The sequence below is a fragment of the Callorhinus ursinus genome, unplaced genomic scaffold (assembly GCF_003265705.2).
Source record: "Callorhinus ursinus isolate GAN/ISIS: 27379988/994484 unplaced genomic scaffold, GSC_fseal_2.0 scaffold37, whole genome shotgun sequence".
NCBI lineage: Eukaryota > Metazoa > Chordata > Mammalia > Carnivora > Otariidae > Callorhinus > Callorhinus ursinus.
The window spans coordinates 1,905,471-1,923,171 of NW_027397099.1; the positions used below are offsets into that span (position 1 = coordinate 1,905,471).

Sequence of the window (17,701 nt, forward strand, 5' to 3'; positions counted from 1 at the left end):
TTAAGCGGCTGCCTTCGGCTCAGGTCATGATCCCAGGGTCCTGGGATTGGGCCCCGCGTCTGGCTCCTTGCTCAGCGGGGAGCCTGCTTCTCCCTCTGCCTCTGCCTGCCGCTCCCCCTGCTTGTGGTCTCTCTCACTCTCTCTTTCTCTCTGTGTCAAATAAAAATAAAATCTTTAAAAAAAATAAAATGTTTATATCAAGCAAGTAAGAGATTAAGATCATTGTCTTCCATTACTATTTCATTTAGACACACCAATTTAGAAAGTGTGTTCTAGATCATTCTCTAATAATTACCCAGGTCACCATGGAACTGTACTTCCAGAGATTCAAAGGCACTAATACAAAGACATGGGCACTAATTATTAGAATAAAAGTAAATTCTTAAAGTTCTGTTCATTATCACTTTAATACTGTTTAGAATCTGGTAAATTAGGTATCCAGGATATCCAGTAACGTTTGTTTATAAATCATTTCCTTGAAAAACAAAAGGAATTAAGAGAAGAATTAAAGAGTTCATGGGCGCCTGGGTGGCTCAGTTGGTTGAGCGACTGCCTTCGGCTCAGGTCATGATCCTGGAGTCCCGGGATCGAGTCCCACATTGGGCTCCCTGCTCGGCAGGGAGTCTGCTTCTCCCTCTGACCCTCCCCCCTCTCATGCTCTCTCTCTCTCTCTCTCATTCTCGCTCTCTCAAATAAATAAATAAAATCTTTAAAAAAAAAGAATTAAAGAGTTCACAATTACCAACTGGAGTTAATTAGCAATAAAAAAAACCCACCTCCAAAATTAGTATAAAACAGACTTTGACTTATAAACACTTGACTTATATATAATCATTTAAAATATATTTACTGCAGAGAAAGATAGGTTATTTCATCATCAGAGCTCTCAAAATAATTTGTCTCCCCATCTCCATAATATTCTCTAATCCAAATGCAGAATCTGACTTCATTAAAAGTTACCTTTTTTCTTAAGTAAGAATTGGAGGTTTTCAGGAGTTTCTCTACCTCTCCTGCAAGATCTCTGCACATCTCTGAAGAGCCCATGCAGCCAAGGGTACAAAGTGCTAGCCCCTGTACATATTGCGTGCTATGATTAAGATCACTGCAAAAGAACAGAAAAAGGTAGAAATGAACAAGCTTTTCCTGGTGCTCCCCATAAAGAAGCTTAATGATTCACAATTTCTACAGTAAGGAAAATAGTAAGATTACTTGTTGCAAAAACATGTTTACTTTATTACAAATTAAGAATACAGTGAACTGATTTACAGTGCCTCCTTCAGGCTTACAATTCCATGTTTCCAAATACCAATGTAAAAGAAATTCAACAACATGTTATCTGTTGAAGACAAACTACTTCAGAAAACTCAGCAAACCAATGAAAGTGAAAGCCAACAAGACAGAAATGTGAAGCACAACTGTATCTTTAAAAGATTTTTGAGGGGGTGCCTGGGTGGCTCAGTCGTTCAGCATCTGCCTTCAGCTCAGGTCATGATCCCAGGGTTCTGGGATCGAACCCGGCATCGGGCTCCCTGCTCAGCGGGAAGCCTGCTTCTCCCTCTCCCACTCCCCCTGCTTGTGTTCCCGCTCTCGCTGTCTTTCTCTCTGTCAAATAAATAAATAAATAATCTTTAAAAAAAGAAAAAAGATTTTGGGGGGTGCCTGGATGACTCAGTCAGTTAAGGGTCTGACTCTTGATTTCATTTCAGATCATGATATCAGGGCCATGAGATCGAGCCCTGCATCGGGCTCCACGCTGGGCAAGGAGCCTGCTTAAGATTCTCTCTCTCTCCCTCCATCCCCCTGCACCACCCCCTCACTCTCCCACCTTCCTCCCACCCCGCTCTGGCGTGTGCACGTTCTTGTTCTCTAAAAAATAAAAATAAAAAAATATTTTAATATGCTCTACTATTAATTTCTAAAAAAATGATAAGATCTATATACAGCAACCAAAACCTTAAAAAAAAAAAATCAGAAAACAGTCCCCACTACTAGAGCGTTTAAGGTGACTTAAATATCAGAACAGAAGTACTCTGAAACCTCTAACCTTATGGTATAGTATTAACCTTGATGTCACATTAATTTTTACACTTTTATGTATTCAAAAGAAAAAAATAGTAACTAGAAAAATTAGCTAATTAAACCACCTTTAACAAACTAAGCTAGATATTTACAGAGAGGCCCAGTATCTGGTGATACAGATATACAAAATCCTATCTCTAACAGACATTGATTACTGTACAAAATTGTTTACAAACCAGCCAGGAAGTATACCTTCAGAAAAGCTGAAATACTAAAAGCTTGAACCAGTAAATTCATCTATATATTATAATCAACTTCTACTATTCAGAACCTGAATTACTGTATGACTTATGCTACTCTAAAATGCTTTAAGAGCATTTTAATATTCTTTAGTTAGTGGTTCTCAAGGATTTCAGTGGTTAATGGATCTCTGGAAGCCCCCAAGACTGTTTCACGGGGTCCATGAGAGCCAAACTATTTTCACAATACTAACTCATTATGTGCCAACTGTATTGACATTTGCACTAATGATGCAAAAGCAGTGGTGGGGAAAATTACTGACATATTACAAATCAGAGTAGTGGCACCAAACTGTACTAGTAGTCATTGAATTCACTGCCACACACACAGGAAGGAAGGAAGGAAGGAAGGAAGGAAGGAAAGGAGGGAGGGAGGGAGGGAATGAGTCTGTTTCACTTAAGACTGCCTGTGACAAAGCAGTAAAAAAGATTAGTTTTATTAAATCTTGACTCAAATGCATAGTTTAATATTGTGTGATGAAATAGGAAGTACGCATAAAGAACTTCTGCATACTGAAGTGGCTGCACTTGCAAGCTAAACTATGAACTTTTAAGTTTTTTTTTATTTGAGGTAAGAGAAAGCATGAGCAGGAGGGGCAGAGGGAGAGGGAAAAGCAGGCTCTCAGCCGAGAAGGGAACCCGATGTGGGGCTCAATCCCAGGACCCTGAGATCATGACCTGAGCCGAAGGCAGATGATTAAATGAGCCATCCAGGCGCCCCTAACTATGAACTTTTCAAATGTGTAAGATTTTTATTTGAAAAATAACTGACAACTATAATTATTAAGATTTGGGTATCTGGCAGACATCTGGAAAAAGAGCCAAGTTAGCCTATCACTTTAAGAGCAACAACTGACAGCATTTGTTGCCAATGATAAAATCCAAGCTTTGAAGCGAGAGTTAGAATTTTGGAAAATCTGTATTGCCATGATGAACTTCACAGTCTACCAATACTTTAACTCAGCCAGTTTTTCCCAAATGACTTAGGCATGGTGTTACAAATGCATACATGAGTAAAAGATTCCAAGTGAGAGACAAACCAATGGGTTTAACATAACAAAGTACCAAACTTCACTGATATTGTTTCAAATTCCACATGGTAACTAATCCTTAAGAAACTACCACTTACGGAGTTTTGGTATAGTATCAAAGAAGAATATCTGAAAAGCTATTAAAAGTCCTCTTCCTTTTTCTAACTACATTATCTGTGAAAGGCTGGATATTCTCCATATACTTCGAGTCCCGCAGCCGGCTCCCTGCCCTCTGACCCTTCCCCCTCTCATGTGCTCTCTCTCTTTCTCTCTCTCAAATGGATAGATAAAATCTTTAAAAATATATATATATGTGAAAAACTTAAATCTCAAAAAAAAAAACATAACAAGAAATTGAATGCAGAAGCAAATATGACATCTGCTGTCTTCCATTAGGCAAGATGTTTAAAGATTTACAAAAATGTGAAATAATGCTATTTTTCTCATTTGAATTGTTTTTGTTTTGGAAAATAATTTATTTTTCATTAAAAACATTATTTAACATGTGAGGGGTTCATTACTGGTAATTTTAAATGAAATAATAAATGGTTTTAATCTTCCTTGAACAAAGAAGAAAAGAAGGTAAAGCATAAATTAGCCAGGTTTGCTACTTCTGAACAATTTGAGAATTTAAGATATAAATTACTGATAAGGGGCACCTGGGTGGCTCAGCCATTTAAGCGTCCAATTCTTGATTTTTGGCTCAGGTCATAATCTCAGGGTTGTGAGATAAAGCCCCGAGTTGGGATCCAAACTGGGCATGGAGCCTGCTTAAGATTCTCTCTCTCCAGGGAGCATGGGAGGCTCAGTCAGTTAAGCATCTGCCTTTGGCTCAGGTCATGATCCCACGGTCCTCGGATCAAGCCCTGAGTCAAGCTCCTTGCTCAGCAGGGAGCCTGCTTCTCCCTCTCCCTGTGCCTGCCACTCTCCCTGCTTGTGCTCTCTCTCTCTCTGTCAAATAAACAAATAAAATCTTAAAAAAAAAAAAAAAAGAGGGCGCCTGGGTGGCTCAGATGGTTAAGCGTCTGCCTCTGGCTCAGGTCATGATCCCAGGGTCTTGGGATCGAGTCCCGCATCGGGCTCCCTGCTCCTTGGGAGCCTGCTTCTCCCTCTGCTTCTCCCTCTGCCTCTCTCTCTCTGTCTCTCATGAATAAATAAATAAAATCTTTAAAAAAATAAAAATAAAAAATAAAGATTCTCTCTCCTTCTCCTTCTGCCCCTCCCTCCTTCTCAAAAAAAAAAATTTTTTTTTTCTGGTAAAAATAATGTTTAAGTCTTAACTCTGCTTTACCATTTAGGCTCCTAGTTTCAAGAATATTTAGCTGACTTTTCATTTATTTTTCAATGATTAAGAACATTTGCATAATGCAAGCTCTTAAAATATATCCAGTTTTTAATGATTCCAAGATCTTTAATTGCTTAGAGCTTTTCTAGGCCAATGAACAATGAGGGAAACATTTTTTTTTTTTTAAGATTTTATTTATTTATCTGTCAGAGAGTCAGCACAAGCAGGGAGAATGGCAGGCAGAGGGAGAAGCAGGCTCCTGGCTGAGCAAGGAGCCCAATGTGGGGCTCAATCCCAGGACACTGGGATCATGACCTGAGCCAAAGGCAGACACTTAACTGACTGAGCCACCCAGGCGTCCCGGGAAACATTCATTATTAAACATAAAAACCGCTGGTACACTATGATGCCCTATAATACAAACAAAAACCAAAAAAACCAAAAACAAACCAAAAAACTCTCACAAAACAAACCCGTTCATTAACAAATATTTCTAAAAAACAAAACTAAATGATCCAAAGTCCTTTAACTTGAGCTTAGACTAAAGCACCAGATCAATTCCCAACTACTAGTTCTCTCTCAAAAAGTTCACTTGAGGCTTGGCTAGGTCTCATTAAAATTCAAAACAAGGATTTTTTCTTTGCCCGTGTGCCTCATTCTTCAATTTTTATCAAGCTACAAATGTATACTTGAGTTTGGTATTAACTCTTTAATATGAACTTGCTGCTAGGCAGAACTACCAAATCATCAGCATGTGATTGAAGGCTTAAGTAATAAGGGCAACAAAGCATGCAAGAACAAAAATTAAAGAAACTCTCAGAGGCCTAGCCAGAGTAAATGCATAATAAGAGTCATACTGAACATGTAAAATGTAACTTCTTTAATACCAAGGACCTCTGCCAATTTTTTTTTCATTCTCCCTCCCCAGAACTTATAATATCTCCTGGCACACAACAGGTATATAATAACTAGTTGCTGAATAAATGAATCAACTTAGTATTTTCATTAGTATTTATTTCAAGACCAAAAAATAAGATTCTCCCAAAATTAAGTTCACAGACTCAATGTATTTACATGACACACTCTATATTTACAACCAAATAATAATTCTCATTTGGGGATTTTCCATTATCCATTGGAAAATTTTAAAGTAAAACATTACTGACCACAGAAAAGTGTAAGAGTTCAATACTACAAATATGATTACCTATATCCCCTGCTTCTACTTTCTGTCAAACAAATAAAAACTATAAATGAAAAATAAATCTGCAAAAGGAAATTAAACCAACAGACACACCAAAACCAAACTAAAACAAACCAAAAAGCACCTTTAACCAGCAAAGCCATCAGAACTTGCAAAACTTTTGAACAGACATTTGCTGTAAGAGGGATGCTGAGAAGAACTGTTAATTCCCCTGCCTGGCTACTCTAATTCTTTCATATAGCAAGCATTCCTCAATTTGTAAGTTAAACAAACATGACTGGACTAGTAATGCAACCATTAGAGGGAAAAAAAAGACATACACAAAATTCACAAGGCTAAGTATAATTTCATGCAACTGAAATCTTGAATTAGACCACTCACAAGCAAGACCTCTTCTTTTACCTTTATATGGTATTTACTCAGAACATACACTGGTAATTCCTTTCTTTTTTTTTTTTTAAAGATTTTATTTATTTATTTGACAGAGAGAGAGACACAGCGAGAGAGGGAACACAAGCAGGGGGAGTGGGAGAGGGAGAAGCAGGCTTCCCGCGGAGGAGGGAGCCCGATGCAGGGCTCGATCCCAGGACCCTGGGATCACGACCTGAGCCGAAGGCAGATGCTCAATGACTGAGCCACCCAGGCGCCCCACACTGGTAATTCTTTAATAAAAGTAACATTTCATTACTTATGATATTCAAGGTCCTGGAAATATAAGAAATTTCTGATTTACCAATGTTTTTTCTATTCCATGTAGGCCCAAATTCTTGTTTCATTGCTAAATCGTGTTCCTATACCTGAAGATGTAGAGCAATGCCTTCGTTTAATTAAATTATCCTCTATAGGACGCCTAGATGGCTCAGTTAAGTGTCCAACTCTTGATTTGGGCTCAGGTCATGATCTTGGGGACGTAGGATGGAGCCCCACATCAGGCTCTGCACTCAGCACAGAGTCTGCTTGAGATTCTCTCTCTACCTCTCCCTCCCTACTCCCCGCCCCCCGTCGCTTGTGCATGCACTTTCTCAAACAAGTAAAATCTTTAAAAATAGTAATAAATATTCCCCTAAAGAAGTTTTAATCCTTTGCTTACCCTCTTTACATATAAACTACAAGAGCAATTCAAATATATTCTAGACATTAAATAAAATCAATAAATAAAAACTCTTGATGTCATATTATAAGAAAACTTTAAAAGCACAAAGTAGTCATTAACAGAATGAAAAGTGGGCGCCTGGGTGGCTCAGTTGTTTAAGCGACTGCCTTCGGCTCAGGTCATGATCGTAGAGTCCCAGGATCGAGTCCTGCATCGGGCTCCCTGCTCAGCAGGGAGTCTGCTTCTCTCTCTGACCCTCTTCCCTCTCATGCTCTCTATCACTCTCTCTCTCTCAATAAATAAAAAATCTCTAAAAAAATAAACAAAAAAAAATAAAAGAAGGAAAAGTAAGACTTACTTCTTGATACAGTTTGTCATGAGAAGATGGACATCTTGTCTTTCATCTAACAGCAGCATTGCCCCTAAATAGCCAATGCGTTTGTCTGTGAACTTTTGAGAGGCGATAAGCTTGAGGCATTCCAACTGCAAATTTTAAAAAAAGAAAAGAAATTAAGAAATTACTACCACATCAGGAAAGCAATGTTTTTAACCCAGAGTCAGTGGATGACTAAAATAAGTAGATATCAAATCGCCTAAGATCCTTAGATATCTTGATAATAGATAACAAGTTCTGGAATAGATCACCTCAGCAAGGTCCTGATATATGCTATCCAAATAATCTGTGAGGTTTACCTACTTCCACAGATTGAAATAAATACTTACTAATAAAGTATTATAATAAAATATTAATAAACCCAATTCTTAATTTAATCCCCAGGTTGTACAATTTGAACACCTAATTTACGTGTATATTTATGGTCTGTTTCCCATTTTGAATAGCAAAAAATTCAGTAACTGGCAATACATCAAAGTGCCAAACACTATCTTAAACATTAGGAATATACAACTGAAAAAAAGACAGACAACAACTAACTTTAATATAATGTGCAAAGTGCTGTATGTAGGGCCTGAACCAAGTAGTAGGGAGAAGTGAGTTTAGCATATGAGAAATAAAAACACAGAGGAAAAAAAAAGGCCAGAGGAAATTTCAGGAGTGGAATTAACTTAAAATGTTTTATATGACTTTTTCTTTAAATAATTGATAAAAATCCTCAGAGCTTAAGACTTTTTGTAAAGAGACTGTCTCTCTACTTAGCCTTTCTTGAACATCACAATCATTTTAATATACTTTATCATTCCATCTTGACTAACATAGAAAAGGCCAAACATTCCCTCGTAGCAATGGTTTTCAAAGGGTGTACATAAGACACTCCAAGAAAAGTTTTGCAAACTATGCTCCCATTTAGAATCACTGCATCCCAAAGAAAGGGGCTCAAATGCAGAACTATGTACAACAGTCTAAAATCACGAGACTACTCCCCAATCTGAATTTGCCTATAAGTTCAAAAGTGACACTGAGGAAAGTAAAAAAATTTACAAATAAAACTGTTTCGAGCTATTTAAAAACTGCTCTCTTGATGTATCTGCATTAAAAACACTGAAAGTTAACAGAAATGACTATACTATCATGAACAAATCAAAGCCTCCGAGAATAACCAAGATCCAAAAGGGAAACTGAAGTGCCTTCTGAAACTGACAGATTATATAACAATCCTTCCCTTCCTTCTACGCACTCAATTTAAATTTTAAAAAACAATTTCTGAAATAGAAAATGAAGAAAGTCATTTTTACGATGTCAGCAGAAAAATTACTGCTGAGGTGAATGAGAAAAACAGGAGGTAAAATATTATAAAATCTGTTTCAAACAGAAGGTTTTTAACCTTCCCATTTAATAATCGTATAAATGAATATTAGCAGTGAAGAGTTCTAAGAATCAGGTATCACTTAAATTTTTATCATCCTTACTGAATCATGCTTTTAACAAATACCAGGCATTACACAAATAAATTATCCAAAAATTTGTTATTAAGATGAACTAATGAAGAAGAAGACTTTACTCTTAGGCATTAATAGGACTTCGTATTTTTTTGGCCAAGTTTTTTTTTTTTAAGATTTTATTTATTTATTTGATATAAAGAGCATAAGTAGGCTCGAACCCAGGATCCTGGGATCACCACCTAAGCCGAAGGCAGACGCTTAACCAACTGAGCCACCTAGGCATCCCTACGCCAAGTTTTAAGATAGTCACACGAAAAGTCATCAATGATTAGTGAGTACAATTTATTGCTTCTTGTGGCACTTAAAACTTACCTAAAAAATTAAACAGTGAACAGAATTTAAAGGGATAAACACTAAATTAATTCTTTTTAAAATTCCCCACTGGTACAGTGGCTTTGCTTCAAGAATATACATTCGCTTTATGAAGGTAGCAAATTTTGAGAGGAAAATCTAAGATTAAAGACTGGAAATGGCTGGAAAATCTAAGATTAAAGACTGGAAACTCCCATTTAGAATCACTGCATCCCAAGGAAAGGGGCTCAAATGCAGAACTATGTACAACAGTCTAAAATCATGAGACTACTTCCCATCTGAATTTGCCTGTAAGTTCAAGTGAAATTGAAGTAAAAAAAATTACAAATAAAACTGTTTCAAGCTATTTAAAAACTGCTTCCTTGATGTATTGAAAAACATCCTCTGCTGAAGGATTAACTCTCATCATACTCTCCACTTTGTTGTCAGTGGCCAGCAATAGTGCTAAGAAAGTACCATGTTTCATCTTTAAGAATATTATCAAAGTTTTCAGATGTTGAAAAAGAAAAAGGATGGAGGGGAGGACAATGGGTTTTTGAGGAAATATAAGGGTAGGGCATCCATTTTTGAGCAGCAACCACTAAAAATGCAACTCTAGTGTGAGTTACAGAACAGGAAAAAAATAGTAAAATCAATGAAATGTTTCTGCCCCGTTGGTAACAACCTCAAATTGAGTACTACTCCGTCTCACTTAAAGCTACTTGAAAATCCCACCTGAAACACTGCTAACCTACAAATCTAGCATATGCTTTAAGACCACAGTAAACAGTCTAGCTTTTATATTCACACAACCACAGAGATAAAAAATAACTTTTGGTTTTACTCTAAACTCCCTGAGCAAAGTCAAAAAACAAAAGACAAACTTGGAAAAAATATTTGCAACTTGCTTCATTGACCGGAAATCCTATATAACAGGATCCTACAAACTGATTTTCAAAAAGACCAACAACTCAATATAAAATGGACAAAGAATGTGGACAGTTCAAAGAAAACAAAAATAATTCAAACATATGAAATGGAGTTCTACCACCTCATAAAATAAATGGAAACCCAACTAGGTAAATTCACTTAAATCACTGAACTGTACATTTGAAAAGGGTGAATTACATGATATGCAAAATATGCCTCCGTGAAGTTATTAGAAGAGAAAAAGAAATGCAAATGGAAACCATACTGAGATAGTATTTTTTAACCTCTTACATTAGCAAAGTTTGACTGTCGTTAACAGTGCGAGGACATTAGTGACTGGATATAAACTGGCACAAGCTGTAGTGAGAAAGATCTGGCCTATCTAAAGTACAAATACACATACCCTTTGACTCAACAATTCCACTTTTGGGAACTTACACTACCTTTACATTCATACATATGTAAAATAATGGTTATTGGGCGCCTGGGTGGCTCAGTTGGTTAAGCGACTGCCTTAGGCTCAGGTCATGATCCCGGAGTCCCTGGATAGAGTCCCGAATAGGGCTCCCTGCTCGGCAGAGTCTGCTTCTCCCTCTGACCCTCCCCCTCTCATGTGCTCTCTCTCTCTCTCTCTCATTCTCTCTGTCTCAAATAAATAAAATCTTTAAAAAAAATGGTTATTATTCAACTGTAGTATTATTTTTTTTAAAAGATTTTATTTATTTGACAGAGAAAGAGACAGCCAGAGAGGGAACACAAGCAGGGGGAGGGGGAGAGAAGAGAGCCTAATATGGTGCTCAATCCCAGGACCCTGGGATCACGATCCAAGCTGAAGGCAGACGCCCAACAACTGAGCCACCCAGGTGCCCCTGTAGTATTTTTTTTTTTGCGCCCCTGTAGTATTACTTTAAGCAGTTAAGACTGGAGGGGCACCTGGCTGGCTCAGTCAACAGAGCATGTGACTCTTGATCTCAGGGTCCTGAGTTTGAGCTTCACAATGGGTGTGGAGCCTACCTAAAATTAAATAAATAAATACTAAGACTGGAAACAAATGTCCATTAATAAGGCATTAGTTTAATAATGATTCATAAATATCATGGAATACGAGCACCTGGGTGGCTCAGTCAGTTAAGCGTGTGCCTTTGGCTCAGGTCATGACCCCAGAGTCCTGGTATCAGGCCCCACACTGGGCTCCCTGCTCATTGGGGAGTCTGTTTCTTCCTCTCCCACTGCCCTTCCCCCGCTTTGTGCTCACACTCGCTCTCTTTCGCTCTCTCTCCCTCTCTCAAATAAATAGCATTTTTAAAAAATAAAAGAAGTATCATGGAATACTATGCTAGATACACTGAGATGAGTACGTCTAAGAAGCTGGCAAAAAAATGAGTATGTCAAAAAAGCTGGAAAAAATGAGGACATGGGCTAATATTCAAGACAGATTAATAAGTAGACAGCACCACACGTGTTTTACAGTGGAGGGAGCATTTCCATTGCCGGGAGATGTATAAAGTATCTCTGGAAGGACAGACACAGACAGTTGCTTATAAAAAGGAAACTAAGTAGGGGTCCTGGATGGCTCAGTTGGTTAAGCCTCTGCCTTCAGCTCAGGTCCTGATGGATCCAGTCCCCCGCGAGCCTGCTTCTCCCTCTCCTGCCCTCCCGCTTGTGCTCTCTCACTCGCTCTCTCCTTCTCTCTCAAATAAATACATAAAATCTTAAAAAAAACAAAAAACAGGAAACTGAGTGTCTGGAAGTGGACAGAAAGCAGGGTTTTCATCACATATTCTTTAGTATCTTTTAAATTTTTCATCAGTGAACTGTCTATCTATTCCAAAGATAAGTAATATTGGACTAGAAGTTTAAAACTGCAGGATAAAGGGAACTTATATCTAACCCATGGTTACAGAAGTTAATATAATAATATAATTAAAAAGGAGGGAAAAAAACAACCTAGGGCAATTATTCCCTCTCCCAAATTGAGTAACATGTCATTTCAAAAATTAACAAAAAAGCATTTGAGTCTTGGAATTGTTTTATGAAAACATTGAAAATTTAAGACCAAAATCTTATGAAAATACAACTCAGTAAAGGGGAACAACCGGCCCTTTTTAAATAACTTAAATTCATAATGAACAATTATTGTGCTATTCTATTATACCTGCAATGCTATAAGAGCTTAAAAAGTCATGTCCATTCCTTATCTCTAATCCCCATGATGGCTATGCTTTCTTCTGCTGGCAGTTATTTTGTATTTTCACCGACTATCAGCTTCTTCCTTGCCAACAACACTCTTGTAACTGGCTTTTCAACAGCAACCTCCTCACTCTCCCCACTACCCCCCATCCCAAAGGTCTGACTGCGATAACTTTAAGCTATTCACTGATTTTCTTTACATTTACTTTCCAATTGTTTTTGAAGAAGCTGTGATTTTTCTTTAACTTCATAAAATCCTGCTGTGTAAAAACCAATGTGCTAGACATTCTCATTGACACCCAGTTAGAAGGGCACACAAAAGGAAACCAACATTTGGATATACATCATAAGTATGATACATATATATACATCATAGGAGATATATATATATCATATATACATACTGTGACAATTATGCACAAGCTACTATGGAAACAAGTTAGGAAGGGCACTCATTCAAGGTGAAATGCAGTAAGAAAACAGAACTAAGATTCTTATCCCTTTATATAACACAGAGTGGAATAGAAAGAACCAATTTGATTTAGGAGCCCTAATCCTGGTTCTAGCTTAAGAGACCTAAGCAAGTTATTTCAACAACCTGGACCTCAGTTTCCTCTTCACTAAAATAACTGAGCCACATCATGAGAGACAACCTTAACGCTGCCCTCAACTCTGCTTTCAAGGCAAATACAGTAGCCACTAATTCTCTACAGCTGACCCTTGAAGTGCCTAAGAATTTTTCTTAGCAGAAACATCCCAGGCATCCATTAGCAAGCCTAAGAGAGTGAGGTTACCACCTCCTTTTGGAATAAATATAATGCCTTAAGGAAGTGGTTTCCAAACTTGACTGATCAAAATCACCTGGGAGAGTTCTGAAATACGTACGCCACCCCCGAAATATCCTGACAGAGTAGGTTTCAGGTAAAGCCTGACAATTGGATTTTTATAAACATTTTCTAGATGACTCAATATTCCAATTTTCTCCGAATTTCAAAGCAATTTTTTTAAAAAGAAAGGTTTTTGGCCTTGTTACATTGTTCTAAAGCAAGTACAAATATTGCCCTTTATCAACATTTAATCTGGTTGCCCTTGAAAAAAGCTGCACCTATTTTGTTAGCTTTTAGAACAATTTCCCACAAGGTCAAATGCATATACATTTGTTTTTAAATTTAACATCTAAGCTTTATGATGTGAACAATCACCTTGATGAAAGGATGCAATTAAACATTAATGGATCTGCAACTGATTGTTTAGGTCTTTTAAAAAGTTACCTTTATTTTCATTTAACATTCAGAAATAAATTTCTAGTTTATACACACAACACACACACACACACATTTGAAGAACAGCCTGTTAACTGCTTTCCCACTATGTAGTCTGGCAACATAAAAATCTATAGGAGACCAGTCTATTTTTTCATTCTTCTGGCAGGGGGGGGAAAAACACTTAACATTTGCTATTGCATCCCATTTCTCCTCTTGAGAAAATTTATTATGAAATATTTCACTCAAAAATACACCAAAATCATGTAACAGTCATTGAGCCACCAGCCAGTTTTAGCAAATCTTAACATTTTGCCCTACTTATTTTACATTTTTTAATATTACAAATTCAACTGAAGCCTTCTGCATACTCTGCCTCAATCCCATTTCCTTTCTCTCCATCCCAGGAGTAACAAAAACTCAAAATTGCTGTTCATCATTGCCACGCCATGTGTCTTTACTACATATGTTGAGACAATTGTTTTTGAATGTTTTAAGCTTTATATAAGTATCATACCATAGTCCTGCTCTTTTCATTCAATATCTCTGAGTACTACTCACATTCAGACAAGAAACTGTAATTTAGTTATCTTCATTGCTAATATAGTATCCCACTTGTAATATACCACAACTTACCTATTCTTTTTGTGGACATATAGATTATTCCCAATGTTTTCATATCAGAAACAATGCTGCAATGAACTCTTATAAATGTCCCTTGTTAAATGGACAAGATTCTTGATCAGATTCAGGTTTTTCTGTTTTTACTTTATTTTGACTTAGCAAATACACTTCATAGGTGGTGGTATGAACTTTCATCAAGTATGTAATTATTTCTGGTGGTTGTCTCTCTTTTGTGACATTAGCATCAATAATGATCATCAGGGATTACAAAATAGTAATATTCTAATTCTTTTATTCTTTCATTTATTAGCTGGATTTTTCCTCTAAGGAGCAACTTCTCTATATGTACCATTGGGTTACCAAGAGTTCCTTTGGAAGGAACTTACCAATAATTCCTTCAGAAGGAACTACTGGTAGGAAAGGCAGGATAAATGTTTCTTTTCCTTTTATCTACTAGTTTTCAAAATGAGACCCTAGGGGCGCCTGGGTGGCTCAGATGGTTAAGCGTCTGCCTTCGGCTCAGGTAATGATCCCAGAGTCCTGGGATTGAGTCCCGCATCGGGCTCCCTGCTCCTTGGGAACCTGCTTCTCCCTCTGCCTCTCTCTCTCTCATGAATAAATAAAAAAAAAGAGAGAGAAAAAAAAACAAAAAAACAAAATGAGACCCTAGTATGCTCCAAAGATGACCAATGGAGTTTTTAAAAATTTGTTTAATACTTATGAACTCACTGGAGCCCCTGGGTGGCACAATCGGTTAAGCATCCGACTCTTGATTCGGCTCAGGTCATGATATCAGCATCGTGAGATCAAGCCCCATGTCAGGCTCCCCACTCTATGCGGAGAGAGAGAGAAACTCTCTCTCTCCCTCTGCCCCTCTCCCTGCTCACTTGGTGCGCATGCTCTCTAATAAATAAAATCTTTAGATAAAAAATTATGAACTCACTGATATAAACTAACTTGGTATATTCAATTATAATTATTCTTATTAACGCTCAAATTTTCTTATTTTGGGGCACAACAAAAAGCCACTTCTGGTGGCTACTAAATCCTTTTAACATGACCTCTGTATTTTTTGTTTTTTGGCAAAGACAGTTCAGGCTTATTTTGGGCACAATCTGGGTTTAAAGGTGCTCAAGGCAGGGATGCCTACTATTGCCATCCAATTATAGGTACACTGTAGTAAAGAAAGAAGAAAAAAAATGATTAAGGACGTAAAGTTAGGGAATTGCCATTGCTTACAGACAATAGTATTGACTATATGGAAGCAATGGAGTCTACAGGGACTCTTAGAACCAAATGCAATAATGTTGCTAAGGAGATAAATATGCAAAAATGAATTATATTTCCATATATCTAAAACCTAATTATTAAAGTTTTAAGAGTGCTATTTGCAACAGGATGAAGAGCTCCAAGGAACCTATAAATTTCACCAAAGGTAAGACTTTATAGGGAACACTTTAAAACTTTAAGGAACATAAGGAAGTGAAGTGCTATACTGTATTGATGGAAGGGAAGACTACTATGGACAGGAAACTGAGGATAACAAGCCAGGCTGGAACAGGAAGGAAACAGACAATGCAAACCCAGCCTGGACAAGGTCACCAGCCCACTAGTGCCATGGAAAGACGTGGATCCAGTGTTGTCAAATCCTCCCGATTTTCTAAGAGAAACTAGAAATCCAGATTTCCATGAGAAGTTCCTTGATTTTTATGTTGGCAGCAAATTCAAAAAATTTAACGTACTGTGCAAAATAAAACACATCTGTGGAAGAGTCTGGCTCCCAAGCTACCATTTTTTACTCCTACCCACCTCTTTACTCAACTTTATTTCTGGGTCATGTTTAAGCCAGACACATGAAAGGTTATAAACCCTACAAGAAATTTATCATGGCTTTTGTTGTAAAAATGTTGAGGATACAGTCTTTTACATTACTAAGAGACTCCTAGATAAAAGACCCACATAAGAAAATCTATTTTAGGGGTACCTGGCTGGTTCAGTTGGAAGAGCATGAAAACTCTTGATTTTGGGGTCGTGAGTTTGAGCCCCCATTGGGTACAGAGATTACATACATACATACGTACATAAATGAAAATCTATTTTAGAATTCAGTGATTTTTTTTAAAAAATGTTTTGCTGTCCTTGAGGAAATGGTAAAGTAGTATTTGAGTTTTTTATGTGCAAGACATAAATGTTTAACATTTACTCATCTTCATAATAACCCCATACAGTAGTATGAAGATTGTCCCCATTTTACAGATGAGGAAACTGAGAAAAGAAAGCTTAAGGATCGGGACACCCCTGGGTGGCTCAGTCAGTTAAGCCTCAGGTCATGACCCCAGGTTCCTGGGATCCAGTCCTGCATCAGGCTTCTTGCTCGGCGGGGAGCCTGCTTCTCCCTCTACCTGCTACTAGAAATTTTTAAATTATACACCTGGCTCGTATTTTTATTTCTATTGAACAGCATCATGCTAGATACTGCAGTAAAAGTAAAAAGAAACAGGTGAAATTAGTTTGAATAATAGATTTTATTTAACCCAATATATCTAAAATATCATTTCAACATATAATCAACACAAAAATTATTAGATATTTTACAACTTTCTTTTGTACTAAGGCTTCTAAATACAGTATTATTAACACTTACAGCACATCTCAATTTGTATACTACATATCCATCAGAAATATTTTAACTGTATTTAGATCTCAGAAAATTTACAATTGATAAAGTGGATTCACATACCCAAGTTGTCTAAAACATTTAAAAGTTTTCCAGTAACTGCATCAAATACCCACCAAAAATTTATTTTCCTTTAATATTCACCTCAGCTGAACTAGCCACATTTCAAGGGACCAGTGGCTACGCAGCTACTGGCTATCATAATGAACAGCATAAGTCTAACAAGTCTAATAAAATGCAATAAACGGCAGCTGTTTTTACACATAATTAAATGAAAATGGTACTGTGATTCATACATGCAGGCGAGAGAACCTAGATAGGAATCTTTTTATGGGTACATTATAAAGGAAATTCTGATGGGCAAGGTACCAAATTACTGCTTGGATAGGGCCCTGACTTATTCAAACAGAGGAAACAGATGAAGGGACTTAAAATTATGATTGCTATTCCCATTCAGAAAAGTCTTGTCTTTGGTACCGCAATTTTAATACAGTTTCCTTGAATATTAACACCTTCCACCTAAGAATTAAATGTTTTATCAAATAATTAAATTCCAGAACACCCAAAAAATGCCATCTAGTAAAGTTGGAAAGCATATTTTATTTAAACATAGTAATGACTCTTAGAAATGTAGAGAGTGCTCTTTCACAAAATGAAATATCATCAGTCTTAAATCTATCGTATGATTTTAAATTCAACAGTTGGTCTTTAAAGAACTCCTTTAACTCCATGATGTTAATGGTGGTCATTTCTGAGTGTAGGAATTAAGTCTCCCCCCTCCACCCTTGATTATCTTTTAAAACCCAACATATCAGATTTTTGTAAATCTAACCTAAATGTGTCTACTTAAAATCAGCCAACAAAAATGTATGGACATCTATTTGCTTTATACTATGA

General features: G+C 37.0%; 2 protein-coding genes across 5 annotated transcripts in view; one reads left to right on the plus strand and one right to left on the minus strand.

The window, feature by feature from the left end:
* Window positions 1–17,701, plus strand: part of CHST4 (carbohydrate sulfotransferase 4) — a 330,552-nt gene that overhangs the window by 206,131 nt on the left and 106,720 nt on the right. The gene's annotated exons all lie outside the window — the stretch shown is intronic.
* The window catches only part of AP1G1 (adaptor related protein complex 1 subunit gamma 1), a 77,179-nt gene that overhangs the window by 34,074 nt on the left and 25,404 nt on the right, over window positions 1–17,701 (minus strand). For all 3 annotated transcript variants that reach the window (XM_073880050.1, XM_025888754.2, XM_073880049.1), the window contains 2 exons: window positions 7,290–7,414; window positions 961–1,102 (listed from right to left, as the gene is read on the minus strand). In XM_073880050.1, coding sequence (XP_073736151.1) covers window positions 961–1,102; window positions 7,290–7,414 — 267 coding nt within the window. The remainder of the gene's footprint in view (window positions 1–960; window positions 1,103–7,289; window positions 7,415–17,701) is intronic.